This window comes from Malaclemys terrapin, chromosome 1 (assembly GCF_027887155.1).
Source record: "Malaclemys terrapin pileata isolate rMalTer1 chromosome 1, rMalTer1.hap1, whole genome shotgun sequence".
NCBI lineage: Eukaryota > Metazoa > Chordata > Testudines > Emydidae > Malaclemys > Malaclemys terrapin.
Genome location: NC_071505.1, coordinates 38,986,080 through 39,003,044, shown reverse-complemented (window position 1 = coordinate 39,003,044; position 16,965 = coordinate 38,986,080). Strand labels below are relative to the sequence as shown.

The following is a 16,965-nucleotide window of genomic DNA, read 5'->3' as shown; positions in this document are numbered from 1 at the left end:
AAGAATGTTACCTTCTCAAGTTTTACTGGTTTTGGTAAAGCATGTAATTAAATCTGACAGGGCAAAAGTGTTAATACAACTGCATGAATTAAATGTCAATGTTGAGAACATCTTTAAAACTTTATATATTTAAAGTTTTATATAGAAAATATCTTTAAATCTGATTCTGCTCTGAAAAGCAACTCTTAAAAATGGCATTGTGAGGGTCCCTTGTTATATCTCAGTAATATGATAGCAAACTTACTCCCTTCATGGGTAAAAGGGTGGCTTTTCTTACTGTCATCTCTACAAACCTCACCAGGGATCTGAAGTCTAAAACTGTGTTCTGGCTCATACATCGGCATCAATGATTGATAGATTCTGCAGTCTTCAGTTTGGTTGACAATGAAAAGCCAGAGAAGTATTCTGTGGCAACAAAAAGTATGCAAAGTCATGATCCCTGCCATAAATTGCTTTTTCATTTAGTTATATGTATTCATTTATTTATTCCAATTTATAATGGCACAAAAAATGACAATTAAATCTGTGGTCCTAGTCTTGTAAGCTACTATGTGCTGGCAGAGCCCCAGTGAAAACAATGGGCTCCATGTGGGTGCCATAATACCCCGCCCCCCATGTAACAGTTCTCAGGATTAAGATCCTGCAAACACTTTTTATCAGATATCGTGCATATTACTATGAGTCCATATGAATGAGACTAATGTCACTCATAAGTAATGTCCCCACTCAGATAAAAATCTTTATACATTATTCCTGGTATATAATAATATTTAAACCGTTTAATTTTGTATAGGCAACACAGAAGCAGTGGAGTTTGAGGAATTTCCCTATGTTGCTTCTGCATGGCTGAGAGCACTTGTTAACTCATGCCATTTCTTCTCCTCTTATGGGGAAACCACATTGTAACAGTGCAGCATCAACATTTCCATTCCAAAGAATTGTGATGTTATAAATCCAGAATCTTACAGGATCTGGTGCAAAAGAAAGAAAAAAGGAAGCAGTGTTGTTATTAAAGGAAAGCGCTTATTCAAATACAAATCTACAATGATCACAAAGAAAAGGCTGGAAAATACTGGCAAAATGCCTTTTTTCCCCTCTTTTGTATGAATGTTTTTATCCAAATTCTCCCTTGCTTTAAAATTTCCATACCATGTAAAGTCCATAGCATAATGGTCTTTAAACCTCACACTTCACCTTGAAAGGAACTGACTTTGGAGGAATGGACTTTGCTCAGAAGGTACTCAATTATTTCAATTCCAACACTTTTGAACTCTCCAGTAAAGAAACCTCTTCTTTGTACAACACAAGTGAATACTAAGTTATGATAGCATTTTAAATCTCAGACCACTGGGGGGATTTGAACAGTATGAAATCCAATATATCTATCCCTTTTATCTTTTGTCCTTGTTATCAATTACTTCACGGCTCGGATCTAAAGGCAATGGATAAGTCTGAATCTGAGTGGCTTGCTGCTCCTGTATTTAGTGAGAGGTTTCAGAGGGGTAGCCATGTTAGTCTGTATCAGTAAAAACAACGAGGAGTCCTTGTGGCATCTTAGAGACTAACACGTTTATTGGGCATAAGCTTTTGTGGGCTATAACCCACTTCATCAGATGCCTGGAGTGGAAAATACAGTAAGCAGGTATAAATATACCCATCTTTTCATGTGCTGTATATTTATACCTGCTTACTGTATTTTCCACTCCAGGCATCTGATGAAGTGGGTTATAGCCCATGAAAGCTTATGTCCAAATAAATGTGTTAGTCTCTAAGGTGTCACAAGGACTCATCGTCATTTTTATATTTAACGAGTTGGTCAGAGAGTGAAGGATTGTTTAACACTTTAAGACTCTATCTTTCCCTGTCCCTTTCACGCCTCTGGGTGTGAGAGACGACTTCAAGATGTTGCTGTGCTGACTTTGTTTGCAGAGAAAGGGAGTGAGACTTCTGTTCGAGCCAGTGATATTTACTGATGACAAAGTAATTCAGTAAATGTTTCTTTGCTTTGTCATGTTGTCATGTGGTGATGTGGGTAGAGATTGTAGGATGTGTGGCAGCAAAGGGAGGATTTAACAACCGTGCTTGTTAAAGTTCCTGTGCAAGAACAGTCCATTACCAGTTTGAGGGCTGGATTAGGAAAGCAATCTGTTACATCTTTTAAATTATGTTCATGTTTGTAGATGTGGGAAAAGCTTTCCCTGCTGCAGTCTGTGCTGTCTGTTCCAAGGATAAAGGGAAATGTTAACTCTCTTGATAAAGTAGGGTTGTCAGTCTGGCACCTTTTACCCAGCACTAAATTTGCTTCTTTTTTTTTTTAATTGCAGAATGAATGAGTAAATAAATACTCTGTTTAAAATGACTCAGTGACTGAGAGGCTCCATGTCTAAGTGGTTTTCAGATCAAATTAGCTTCATGTACAAGTGAAAAGAGACTCTCCTCACCCCTCCCATAACTCTTAATACTGCAAACTCAACATGGAATCTCAGTCAAGTTCGATCTTTTCCTACTGTTTCATCATTAGTAGTAACAAGGGTCCTGCAGCCCACCATAGGCACCCTGCAGCCACCAATGCAACCCAATTACCTTGAATGGGTTCACACTGGTACAACTTGTTGAATTTTAGAAACTATCATTGATCATGCATAAGAAGGAGTAAAATCCAGGTCTTTCACTCTCAACTGTATTAACACTGCACAGTAATGAAAATAAAAACTGTGTCATTAAAGTCACCAGCTGGGGCTCTGAATACACACAGCAAGCACATCTGCTGTTTAGAAGGTGCTGTTTTTAAAAACACGCTCTCCAAGGAAGAACCAGACTGAAGTCATTCAATAACATGTGTGTGTTGCAGAGAGACTGGCTCTACTGGGCACCACTATACTGTGCATGCCTAACAAAGAAATCACAAAACTGCTGAGGACAGAGATGGAGAAAATGTGTTTATATTACTATTCAGTTAGAAAAGTAATCTGACATGGTTGCCTCTTGGAATTAGCATTAAAAACCTATTGCTGTTACTTCAATGCCTAATTGCTTACTATTAAATTAAGTATCTTCTATTATTCTTCTCCAGTATATAAAAGTGCACTGAAATGGTAGAAGTTGGAGAGTGATTTATCTGGTGCTCTACACAGCGTTCTAATCCTCTAGCTAAAGAAAGGCCGGTGCATGCCCTTTTCAGTCAGACGTTTTGATGATGGACTTAACCTACGCATTCCAAAAGCAGCCGTTCTCCTCTCCCTCCCAAACCCCCTTCCTCAGCCTCCACTCAGCAATGTTTACTTGCTGCATTTCACTCTAAGGAAGAACCTTCCTCCAGTGCTTTCATTAATATCACTTGGTAAACTGACTAGCAAGAAGAAAGACAGCTACAGGGCTGCTTGTACTATTTATATACCCCTTCTGTCCTGAGATGGTGTGGCACCTCTTCAGCCGGTCCAGTTTCCACTATAGTAGCTATCAAGTGCATGTCCAAAAGTTCTTTTCCAAATCTGGGCTTTTCTCATGGTGCTGTAATGCTTGGCTGCATAGCTAGGCTTGAGTTTTACCTACTAAGCGTGATTTTGCATGGTGATAATGTATCATAACAGACTAAGGGCCTATCTCCATGGTCTTGGCAAAGCCCATTGAAGGGGTATGATTTGTCGAGCACACTGTGCACTTTAACATAAACTAGGCACATTTTAGTTCATGCCAGCAGGTCTACACAGAGCAGTTAGAGCAGTTTACAGATCACACCCCTCTAATGTGTTTTGCTGTACCACATAGACAACCCTAAGGTCCAAGGTAAGCTGTGGTTCTCTGGGAATGTTGGTGCATGGCTCAATAAAAGGAGCACTGTTCAGTAGCTAGCCAGCATGACAGTTGTGCTACAGTCTCTATGGGATGATTGGCTCTGTTAGTTGCTAGGTTACCCACTGTGATTTAACTGCATTTTTTGCGGAAGGGACAGTGCATACTTAAGGGGTGGCAACTCAGGAGAAAAAGAATTGAAAACCATGAGACAGTTCACTTACTGAAAGTGAATAATAAAAGGCCAGGAATAAATTAAGGAGTACTGCCTTGGTATACAGAAACCACTAGATTTCCTGAATACTTCCAGGGAGATTTTTAAAGTGTTGGTTTTGGCCTAGAAAGTCCTAAATGACCTGGGAGCACCCTACTTGAGAGACTCTCTCTCTCTCTCTCTCTCTCTCTCTCTCTCAGTGATACACTGATATGCCTGTGATCAGCAGGGGTGCTGATGCTAGATCACCCTCAGTACAATAGAGGGGGCCTTCTTCTTGGGACTTTGGACTCTGGAATACCCTCCTTTCTTCTCCTGTCTAAAATTAATGGTTGATGTACGAGGGCTGTAGTATTTGAAGAGCTACTCCCTTGTACAATGGGTGAACAGATTTAGCTGTATTTGGATTTCTAATTTTAAATAATTGGTAGGTTGTTCAAAGCCTGTGCATGGAAACTTTTATTGTGCTAAATTGGCAGAAAGTAAATATGTAAATAGAGCTTCTTGGTTCTCAATAAATACCTTTTATGTAGCTAAATACACTGTGCTCTGGGCAGGATTGACCTATTGAATGGGAAGACTCTGGCCCCAGCATTACGGTTTTTCTTCCCCATCATCTTGTTAAAAGAGAATATGTCCTTGAAACAATAATTGACTTGACACTGAACTTGTACGTCTTTTTGTAATTGTCATTTTAGTGACTTTATACAACTGCTCTTATGGCCGAAGTGACTGCAGCTTGTGTCTTGCGGCTGATCCGGTCTACAAATGCGTCTGGTGTGAAGAAGAAGACAAGCCAAGCAAATGCATTTATGAGAACCTGTGTAAAACTTCTCATACGAACACATGCCCTCATCCAGTCATTACTCGGGTAAGATGATTGTTTTTCTGCCTACCAATGTATTATCTTTTCATGAAGATGTCTCTGAAAACATTGCACACTGAAAGAAGGCTTTCTCAAGGCATTTAAGTAAGCTTCTAAATTAGCTGCCAGGAGATGGTATTGGCATGGTGTGTCTGCAAAGCTTGCCAACAAGAGAGATCTATCACAATGTGGTTGAAACCATGCTAGCAGTACTTACTTAAACATGGTGGTTGGTACCAGGGAGTTAGCACAGGTTACTTGACCAGTATGGATTTATTCTTATCTGAGCTCTGTGCTAACCAAGCATGCTGTAGAGCACACCCTAGATCAGTGGTCTCGAGCATTTTTACACCCAAGACCACTTTTTGAATTTAAGGACAACCCAGGATGTACCCCGCCCCTTCCCTAAAGCCCGCCCCATTCACGCCGTATCTCCCTCCCTCCGTCACTCGCTCTCCCTCACCCTCACTCACTTTCACATGGCTCCATGCACTGCCCCTCTCTGCAAGCACTGCCCCTGCAGTGCCCATTGGCCACAGCTTCCCGTTCCCAGCCAATGGGCACTGCAGGGGCGGTGCTTGCAGAGAGGCTCCTGGCTCCCTAGCTGTTGACTTTCTTGGGTTGAGACCAGGGCCAGCTCCAGGCACCAGCTTAACAAGCAGGTGCTTGGGACGGCCAAGGGAGAGGGGCAGCATGAGCGGCAATTTGGGGGCAGCAAGTCTCTTACTCCCTCTGGGAGCAAAGGACCTGCCGCTGACGATTGCGGCTTTTTTGCTTGGGGCAGCAGAAATGCTGGAGCCGGCCCTGGTGGAGACCCAGGTGTCTCTCCCTCCTGACCAGGGTATTTCCATGCTGAACAGTTCCCCACCTTCACTGTGTTATTCCCAGAAAAAGACAGACTGCCTCAACAGGCCTGCTTGCTTCTCTCCTCAGAGACAGTACACAGTGTGATTCCCTCCAGTTATAAATTAGTACATAGCACTTTCTGAGTATGTCTCTTTATTATTAGGGTAAAAGTATTACAGAGAAAACATATTAAAAATAGTAAAAGAATCTACACTCATGCTAAGAGATTCCCATGGCCCCTAAAACTGTCTCCAGCATGGGCTCTGTCAAGTGAATCCCTCAAACCTCTGAGAGGAATCTCTTTTGTGGTCACAAGGTCATAACCTCAGCTCAGAACAAGGACCCAATCTTGTAGCACCTCAGTATGCCAAGTCTTTCTCACCCTTCCTTTAAGGATTAAGCCCTTCCATGGATCAGAGGTCCTGTTTATTTGCTGGATCAGGAGGAAGGCCCTGAGACAGCTTAAATTCAGGCTATTTATTCAAAATTCCTTTCTTTTTTCTGTGGAGAATCCGGGGGTGAGGGGTATCTTTGAATTGTTTGTCCATGACAGGTGATCAGCAGACAAAAGTCCCGCCCCACCCCAATCGCCAAGGTGAAGCTTCAAAGACTGAATCCACAGGTGGGGTTTGCAATCCCCTCCTCCCAGTACTTCCTAGGAATTCTACTTCACACATATTGTCCCAAAAGATCAATTGTGTCTGCTGTATTGTTCAACAAAGTCTTTTTGAAGTTCACATGATCTCCCAGCAATTGCATTAATCAGTATCCTAGAGAAATTACATACAATTCCACAATAACATATACACAATTACATTTTTAATACAATGAACCGCAAAGGTATTAAACTTAATTCAGTATGTTTATCTTAATTCCAGAAGGTTTGTCCAGGATATTGTCATCTCTGTCACAATGTGTGTTTCAAACTGCTCCTGTAGCCTGAACTATAATTGTCATCAGTCTGTTGAAGCAGATCCGATCACTGGGTCACATGCTTCCAAGCCATCTGGGTCTAGTCACTCTTTCTAGTTCTGGGAGCCCAGAGCACGATTCTGGGCACAGACCTCTTCTCTGATGCCTTTTTTGGGATCTGGAACTCCTCCGTTCACCCATTCTAGACCCTGAAATCAGCATCTGAGACCTCCCAAGAACTCTCCCACCCCAGAGTTGCTTACACATGCTCCCAGAGAGCTGCACCTAGGCTTGGGTGCTTCGGTTTCTCAGTTAACTCCTTCAGGGAAAACCTGTCATGAAAGCAAGGAACACAGGCTTAGCAAAGGAATTTCTTATCCACATTGACTTTACTGTTGAAGCACTCAAGAGTTGCAGATCTTTGAAATGAACAAAAAGCCGGGAGAGACACCCTCCCTTAGACTGTGCTCACCCCTTCTATGAAACAGTGTTTCAGGCCAGACTGAGTCCCTCCTGCCCTCCACTTCCTGCAAGTTCCAATATGTAGTAAGTTCCTATATGTCGCCTCCCTGCACAGAGCAGAACTCTGCACTTATGTAGGGCCTAAGTCTCTGCACTGTGGGTTCCAATGGTGAAGGTCCATCTCCACCAGGCATGCATCTCCCCATGTAGAAAGACCATTGTTGCATGAGGATGGGCTAGTAGTTGTCATTCAAAGTTGATAGTCCTAGTTGTTCTCAGTGATGGTACTTCAACAAAGTATTAAATGCCTTCCCCCTCCAGGGCATCTGTCTGAAATGCAGTACAATAGGCTCCAGGACTCTAAGGTTAAAAAGCTGAAAGGGCTTTCTGGAACTACTACACAGAAACTGGTAGATAGGTGAACTATCAAAATGTTGGAAGGTTCAGTTAAGTTTCAAATTCAGATGCTTTTCTGAGCTGTGGAAATCCACCTCTACCCTTTTGGTCCGTATTTTCAATCACAAATATGATCAATAATGTTGCCTCCTCTCATCTGATACAGTAGGGAGGGATAGCAGATTAGCAGAAGCATCTGTGATAGGCCTCTGTGCACCATTCTTTGTGTCCCAGAGTCTATTGTGCATCTGATACGATCCTCCAAGCAGAAATGATTACAAAACAAAACAGATACATGTGCACATGCAAACAATAGGAAGGATAAATGCAAATGCTCTTGAATTAGCTAGAAATACTCCCCCAAGTGGTGCCTAATAAGTCTCAATACATCATTTAAAGAATGTGATATTTTGAAAAATAAGCACAACAAAATTATAAAAAGGATAAAACACGAGCCAGGAATTTTGTAAATAATAGGTACAGTCTGTCGGGGGCTTTGTTGTAATAAACTGTTATAGAACTCCATGTTTGCAGTGATATAGCTGTGTTGGTCCCAGATTATTAGAGAAACAAGTTGGGTGAGGTTCCATGTAAGTGCCAAAGCTTGTCGCTTTTACCAACAGAAGTTGGTCCAATAAAAGATATTACCTCACCCACCTTGTCTCTCTCATAGAACGTTACTGCTATTGGAGATTTGAAATCTACAACAGATTACAATTGATTCTGTACTTCTAACTAAGCATGTGATTTAAGAGGTTTCTTAGCCTCTTTTTTATGAGGCCTATGTAAACAAACAACCCCTGTATTTTTAACACAAAGGTGTAGACTGTAAGATGAGGTGGATTTAAATGTATGTAAGAGCATATATAAGAGCAGCACCATCATTGTAATTTTCAAATTTGCTTTCTTTTTCCCCCCTCACAGATTGAACCAAAGACTGGGCCACTAAGTGGTGGAATCCTTTTGACCATAATGGGATCTAATTTGGGTATAAAAGCTGAAGATGTCAAAAGTATAACCGTGGCAGGCACAGAATGCCTTTTCAGAGAGGAGTTCTACTCTGTTTCCACCAGGTACGTGCTGCTGATTTCTGAGAGAGATTTTAGAAAAAAGATTTCTGTGCAATTATCAGGAAGTATTCATACAAGAGGCAGTAATACAGTGTTACCTAAAATTGTTAGTACTGACATCTTTCAGGATTTATACAAAACCACGTTATATAACGGGTAGCCAAACTATGGCTCAAGAGCCGCATCTTTTACCATTAAAGTGTGGCTTGCAAGCCCCCCACTCTTCCCCAACCTCTGCCTACCAGACTGGACGGGGGGGAGCTCAGGACCTCTGCCTTGCAGTGGGGTGGAGTAAGGTCTTCTGTCCAGCGGAGAGGGGAGTCTCGGGGTTTCAGTCCTCCAGGGTGCACCTGCCAGGGCTTGGGCCTCCAGCTGGAGTGGGACTGAAGCCCCGAGCCCCAGCTCCTGGTAGGTGTGCCCTGGCTCTCGAACTTCTGAAGATTGTTGTATGCGGCTCAGAGGGTCAGTAATTTTGGCCACCCCTGTTATATAACCACTTATATACAGAAACAGATTTGTCCCACTTAAGAGTGCTTTCTCAAGCTTGTAATAGATTATTTTGTTTAAAAAGCTGTCCTAAATATTTACTACATATGTCTCAAAACTGTTTGTTTGTTGTTTAAATTAAAGGCATCATAGCCATTTAGCCCAGGTCTTATCAAACAAATAATTTCAAGATTAAGTCAGTTTTGAGATGAGCTGATGAAAAGTTCTATGTAAGGAATAGGAGGTGATATTAGTGGAAGCAAGCAATACAATTGAACAGAGATGACTGATGACTTTTTATATTTAAAACTATGCAGTTGAACTTTGACTCTTTTGGATTATTTTAACTGTATTACAGTAACTCTTCATTTTTTAATCTGTTTAAAAGGAACTTTTGAGATGTTTAGGTAGTGGCTAGTTTTTGAGAACTCAGTTGATGGATTCAGAAGTTCCAGGGCTTTTCTACACTGCCCCACAGTTCCAACTGTTGGGGTGGGCACTGCTATTCACACACCCATAGTCTGAATGTCAGGCAATGTAGACATGCCCTATGTCCCAAGAATCTTGAGAATAATTTTTGGTCAGAACAGAAATATCTGTATACACCAGTTTCTCAGTGGCTGTTTTTACACTTATCCATACATGCAACATCATCCTCAGATGCACCTCTTTCTTTCCCATCCCAAAGCATTTGCAGAAGCATCACAAGCACAGTATAGCCATACAAGAATTCCCCCAATGTCGTTGGTTTTGTGCCTTTTCTAAAACTTTGATTTAAACACATGGAGAGAAGCCAGATTTTAGGGGATTGTATCCTTGTCTCTCAGCAATGTTTCTACTTTGTTTAGCTCTACCAGTGTGGTAAAAGGAATGAATGTATACAACTTGCATACTGTAATTTATTTATAAATCTAGGTGTGTCTAAGGGTTGAGGAAAATAAGGTATTCCAAAAGCAATTTAGAACACATGCCTGTAACTTTCTTTTTGTGCCACTTTCCATTTGCTTAGCACATTTTTTAGTGTTTTACTTCACCTTTTCTTTAGTAAAATGTTTGATATTTTAGGAGTCAATATTGTCTATTTAGTAGAGAAGAAGAGAGAATCGGGAGACCTGGGTTCTCTTTCTAGCTCCGCTATTGACTTAATGTGTGACCTTGGACAACACACTTTCTTTGTCTCTCTGTCTCAGTTTCCGCATGTGTAATATAGAGGGATACTCCTACTTACCTACCTCTGGAAATGGCTTACTGATTCTCAGATTAAAGGCACTATTATACACCAATACAAATCCATTTAAAAAAAAATCCCTGTTATCCTGCCACTGCTACAGCACCACTGCATATTTTATATTATAATGACCACTTCTCCCTGTCAACTTCTGGCAGTTGACACATTTTGCAAATTCTTCTGAAGGTAACATTTCCTGTCTGTGCCTGACAAGAAGACATAGCTTTCAAGGATACAGTCAAAATTATGAGGAACTGAGTGCAGGCTCCAGCAGCAATACATAGGCCAAGGTTTACAAGAATTTGGAAAATTTTGTCCATGTGCCAGGACTCCGACAGATAATTCTGAAGTGATCTGCAGTGGGACTTGACAACCGTTTATTTAGGTCCTAATTTAAGTACATTATACTGGGGAGAGTGATTTTCATATTTAATTCTTTCTTAATAGACAATAGTACATTGTTTAAAGAAGAATAGCAATCATCCAAGACTGAAAGAGCCAAAAAAAAAGAGAAACTCACCAAGAAATGCTCTTTACTGTGCTACTTGATTACTAGTGTGAGTTTGATCTGTCAATAGTGATCAAAAGTCACTGCCATTCAATAGCTGTTTAGCAGCCACTGTGTAGAGTTGGCGGTCCACAGCTTTGGTCTTAATGGATAGAGAACTGAGCTATCCTCTCTCACCCTTAGGAGATGGTCTCTTCATGACAGGGTTGAGGTACAGTGAGATATGGTGAGGAAGCTTGCACTTCTGCTTGTGCTCCATATGGTAGCTACAGACTTCAGATTCTAGTGCTGACAGAGTGATGCCTTATGTGTGCATTAAGATCCACTTTTTTCAACAGTTGAAATGGAGAAAGTTATAAACTTACTGGTACACTTGCATTATTTCTGATTAGGATTGTGTGTCAAGTTGGAAGCGTCTCAGAACCCAGACAAGGTGAAATTGAAGTTGATATAAATGGAAAACAAGGTAGCTCAACAAGTGAAATACAATTTGAATACCAAGTAAGTATGTTTTATAAGCGTTCTACGTGTTTCTTGTTTTTTTACCATTCGGACAAACAGAAGTGATTGTATTTTGTAGACTTTATTTCAGAAACAGAAATATTGGTCTTTGTTTATTCAAGTGTGTTGGAAAACACACTCAAAGATTTTAATGTACAATAGACGCAATGAAGATCCCTCTGAACAGCAGATACAGAGCCTTGAAATAGGGCAATGCTATCTACAGTTCAAATGACAAAAACTATGGTAGAGAAAAAGCATCCGTAATGAACCTAGGTACTGTGTCACTGCCGAACAAAAAACTCAACGTTGAAAAATTAGGCATTCTTTAGACATGGTAATTGCACTAGTTTTTTTCATCAGTGTATTTAGATTAGCCAGTATTCTTAATCATGACAATTAATGTGTAGCCACTGAAGAATAAGTAATGACGTTGCACATTTTAATTTAATATTTTTCAACCAATTATTTAGTTCAAAAGCACGGCGTGCTCAGAAATAAACAGTGCCACAGACAGCATGAGGTGCAGCACGTTACACATGCGATTTGCTTTGATTGTCACTATACTGAAGGAAAGTCCTCAACTGCATCTTAATTGCTGTGCCCCAGTGTGGTGCTTAGTTGCAGTTGTTGCAGCCTAGGGCTTTAGTAACCTGTGTTGTAGATTCTAGTGGCTTTAGTTGTATATGTGTGGTCACTAGAAGATAATATGGATCTGTTATAAGGGAGAGGTTTAAATAATCCCATTATCAGATTTGATAGGTTAAAAGTAAAGCCTATAAAACACAGCATGTGAGGGTTGGGTTTTACTCCTGTCCTTCCCCCTCTTCCCCCATGCAGTTTTAACTTCCATGCTATTAACTCTTAAGAACCCCAGAACAACAAATGTGAGGGAAGACGTGGGACCCAGCAGTGAAAGATGGGGAAAGTCTAGAAAGGCAGACAGTGGAGCAGGGTATGGTCCTTGTAGAGAGAAATAGTGAGCAAGTCAGCTCACTATTTCCAGCACAGCTCCTCCTCTTGCTAGTCATAGATCTGCTCTTCCTAGAATCATAGAGTATCAGGGTTGGAAGGGACCTCAGGAGATCATCTAGTCCAACCCACTGCTCAAAGCAGGACCAATTCCCAACTAAATCATCGCAGCCAGGGCTTTGTCAAGCCTGACCTTTAAAAACCTCTAAGGAAGGAGATTCCACCACCTCCCTAGGTAACCCATTCCAGTGCTTCACCACCCTCCTAGTGAAAAAGTTTTTCCTAATACCCAACCTAAACCTCCTCCACTGCAACTTGAGACCATTGCTCCTTGTTCTGTCATCTGCTACCACTGAGAACAGTCTAGATCCATCCTCTTTGGAACCCCCTTTCAGGTACTTGAAAGCAGCTATCAAATCCCCCCTCATTCTTTTCTTCTGCAGACTAAAAAAATCCCAGTTCCCTCAGCCTCTCATAAGTCACGTGTTCCAGCCTTCTAATCATTTTGGTGCCCTCCGCTGGACTCTCCAATTTTTCCACATCCTTCTTGTAATGTGGGACCCAAAACTGGACACAGTACTCCAGATGAGGCCTCACTAATGTCGAATAGAGGGGAATGATCACATCCCTCAATCTGCTGGCAATGCCCCTACTTATAAAGCCGAAAACGCCGTTAGCTTTCTTGGCAACAAGGGCACACTGTTGACTCATATCCAGCTTCTCGTCCACTGTGACCCCTAGGTCCTTTTCTGCAGAACTGCTACCTAGCCATTCGGTCCCTAGTCTGTAGCAGTGCATAGGATTCTTCCATCCTAAGTGCAGGACTCTGCACTTGTCCTTGTTGAACCTGTTGAACCAGGTTTCTTTTAGCCCAATCCTCTAATTTGTCTAGGTCCCTCTGTATCTGATCCCTACCCTCCAGCGTATCTACCACGCTTCCCAGTTTAGTGTCATCTGCAAACTTGCTGAGAGTGCAGTCCACACCATCCTCCAGATCATTAAACAAAACCGGCCCCAGGACCGACCCTTGAGGCACTCCGCTTGAAACCGGCTGCCAACTAGACATCGAGCCATTGATCACTACCCGTTGAGCCCAACAATCTAACCAGCTTTCTATCCACCTTACAGTCCATTCATCCAGCCCATACTTCTTTAACTTGGCGGCAAATGAATATTGACGCTGCCAATAAGATGTACTAACAGGATTTTCAGGCTCAGCATCATAGCTGAAGACGTTCCAGTGTACAGAAATGGAGATGACCTGGCAGTAGCTGTGGTAGAGCATAGAGGAAATGTGATCATAGAATATCAGGGTTGGGAGGGACCTCAGGAGGTCATTTAGTCCAACCCCCTGCTCAAAGCAGGACCAATCCTCAGACAGATTTTTGCCCCAGATCCCTAAATGGCCCCCTCAAGGATTGAACTCACAACCCTGGGTTTAGCAGGCCAGTGCTCAAACCACTCACAACCACAACCTCATCTATCTGCTACAGAGCCAAGGAAGTAAACCTAAAATTCAATAAAAGAAGATTGACTGCTCTACCATACACAAGACATTTGCTGACCTCGCAAATTCTAAGACCTGACCCTGAAAACATAAAAGCAATACAGTGGCTGCCCAACCTACAGATATTAAATCAGTTCAGAGATTATTAAGATATGCAAACTGATAGTTTCTTCCAAGCCTCTCACATGCGTGACAACACTTTAGGCAACTACTAGACAAAGTTGCGTGATGGTTACTTCATCATGACAGCCATCACGTGTATCAGAAGGCTGGTGACCAAGTATCCAATCCTGAAATACTATGTTGTGAAGAGGCTACTATACAATGCCAGTGAGGTGGGGCTCGGGGTAGCCCTCATATAAAAGAGATAAGAAGGTCAAGTCACCAATGGAAAAAAGAGACTCAAATTGAAATGCAGTGTCTTTCAATCGTTTTCATATGTGAAAAGTTCTATGTTCATATGTTTAAGGATGGAAAACCATTGGAGTAGAAAATGACCCTAAACCGCTAAACATTTTTTTTTAAAAACACTGCTAGCAGCTCCAAAACACCTTCAATGCTTGCTACTGAAACTGCAGTGCTACAGTTTAGATGTACATAATTGACTCTTTATCCAGAGCTGCCTGGCAGCATGAAAAATATGGTAACTGAAAAGATTATGAGAACATGACAGAAATCTAGAAAACAAAGAAAGATAAAGAATCAACCAAGCCAGTTATGTGCTAGTTTCAAGGCGGAGACTGGAAAGAATCTGAGAATAAACCACAAGTGCTTATGTCTGTCATTCTGTCAGCATGGCCCTACGCCAGGGGAGAAGACTCCCCTTTCTCTCAAGAATACTGGATCTATAGAGACAAGCTGAGCCTCCAAGTAGCATCTTATGTAAAGGCAGTCGCTGGACTTAATACCAGCATAGACCATGCAGTGGACTTATCTCCTGGGCCAGTGCCATTTGTAAAGATTGAGGCTACCTTTGAAAATGCTAGTGCTAATGTGAGAAAAAGTATACTGTGACTATTGCATGTTCCACTCCTGATTCTGCATCCACATGCCTTTGTAGGCTGCATTGATAATACCTGCTTGGCACACATGCAGTAGTGTGAGCCATTATCAATCCGTTTGCATCTTTAAATTTTGGATCAGACATGAATACCCTGGGAAGGGGGTGGGCTGGGAATTGGGAATTAAAGGGACCATAGAACCAGCATTACAGCAAGCCAGCCCTCGCAATGTTTGGAAAGTGTGCCAAGATCCCCAAAGCAAAAGTGTTGTGCATTTACTAAGTATCTAACCTCTCTCCCCTGTTGGTAGTTCATTTTGCTATCATCTGTGGTATCAGGCTGCCTTCTTTTCAGATAATTTGATGCTTATTGCTATCAAACAAGGCTAGCACAGTTAATATTGAAAGTACATATTGAAACCATCTCAACATTCAGCAAGAGGTTTAAAAGATCTTGTACTACACCAGCCCACGTGATTGCATTTCTGAAAAGTGCTTTTCATCAAACCATTAAGACACCCTGGGGTGTGTGTTTTATTGGTCCATTAAGAAACACCTCAGGTGTGCTGAGGCAGCTTTGTTCCTTGAATCACCCGTAAACATATTAAAGGAATGGGAAAAAACCACTTAGAAGTGCCTTAATTTTGCTATAAACATGGTTATTAAAAAATTTTAAATAGACACTTAATTTAAAACATTCATTTTTTCTGGACATCTCAAATCTACATCTACCTAAAAGAGACAGTGTGGGGGGAAAGCAAGGAAAAATCAAGGCACCCATTTTCCTGCCTGGTTTAGTATAATGAACCCTGGACAAGCAATGCCCACTTATTAGAGATCACCTCAAAGAATCTCAGATACGCAGTTCAGTACATGCTGTTACACCATCTCTGGTAAGTACTTATATTTTTAGGTTTCATAGTGTTTAGAACATTATTTTTAATAATTTAGTATAGAGTATTCATGTTCAGCCTCTCCATTTTATCTGTCTTTAAATTAGTCCTGTGAGGAGCTGTTCGTAAATGAGGTTGAGCTTTAGAAAAATAGGGATTAAAATGCAACTTCTGTCCAAGTTCTGTCTCCTTCTTTGCTGCCACCTACAGCAGCTCCAACGGGGATTCCTAGGTACCATTAACTTTTAATTCTGTCCCAAATGAAGTTAAAATGTATTGAGCTCATATTGTCAATGTGTTTCAGAGAGTTTTGTGGCATATTTTCCCACTGAAATTGCTGTACTTAGCAGTACTTTTCAGGTTGAGACACTTCCACTTAAATTCTGTTTATTTGTTAAAAACTTTAATCTCATCTCTCAGTAGACTCTGAATCTGTCTTTCTAACAAAAAGCCACCCTTTACTGCTGAGGAAAGGATTGATGCTTGATTTCCTTGGGTATTTAACTTCTCTAGATATATTGTTGCTTTATGTGGATATAAATGTAGGTATGACATCTAAGAGGCCCAGTCAGAATATGGCTTTGCGCAATGCAAGTTCAAAGCCATACAACATAGCTTCATAGAGCTGGACTTTTGTGAAACTAAGGACTGTATCTGCACCAGAGTGCAGCCGTCTAACTTGAAGTGTGATTTTTAATATGATTTAGTTAAGCAGCTCCAAACTCCTTATTTCATAGATTCATAGACTCTAGGACTAGAAGGAACCTCAAGAGGTCATCGAGTCCAGTCCCCTGCCCTCAGGCAGGACCAAATACTGTCTAGACCATCCCTGATAGACATTTATCTAACCTACTCTTAAATATCTCCAGAGATGGAGATTCCACAACCTCCCTAGGCAGTTTATTCCAATGTTTAACCACCCTGACAGTTAGGAACTTTTTCCAAATGTCCAACCTAAACCGCCCTTGCTGCAGTTTAAGCCCATTGCTTCTTGTTCTATCCTTAGAGGCTAAGATGAACAAGTTTTCTCCCACCTCATGACACCCCTTTTTGATACCTGAAAATTGCTATCATGTCCCCTCTCAGTCTTCTCTTTTCCAAACTAAACAGTGCCAGTTCTTTCAGCCTTCCTTCATAGGTCATGTTCTCTAGACCTTTAATCATTCTTGTTGCTCTTCTCTGGACCCTCTCCAATTTCTCCCGAAGGGAGGAAGGGCAAGTGGGGCAATTTGCCCCGGGCCCCACAGGGGCCCCCACGAGAATATAGTATTCTACAGTATTGCAACTTTTTTTTTATGTAAGGGGCCCCCAAA

General features: G+C 41.4%; 1 protein-coding gene across 1 annotated transcript in view; it reads left to right on the top strand.

Annotated features, from left to right (window-relative positions):
* The window catches only part of PLXNB2 (plexin B2), a 337,927-nt gene that overhangs the window by 280,242 nt on the left and 40,720 nt on the right, over positions 1 to 16,965 (top strand). Inside the window, exons 15-17 of the mRNA XM_054022660.1 lie at positions 4,705 to 4,877; positions 8,412 to 8,560; positions 11,172 to 11,280. Of these exons, the coding sequence (XP_053878635.1) occupies positions 4,705 to 4,877; positions 8,412 to 8,560; positions 11,172 to 11,280 (431 nt within the window). The remainder of the gene's footprint in view (positions 1 to 4,704; positions 4,878 to 8,411; positions 8,561 to 11,171; positions 11,281 to 16,965) is intronic.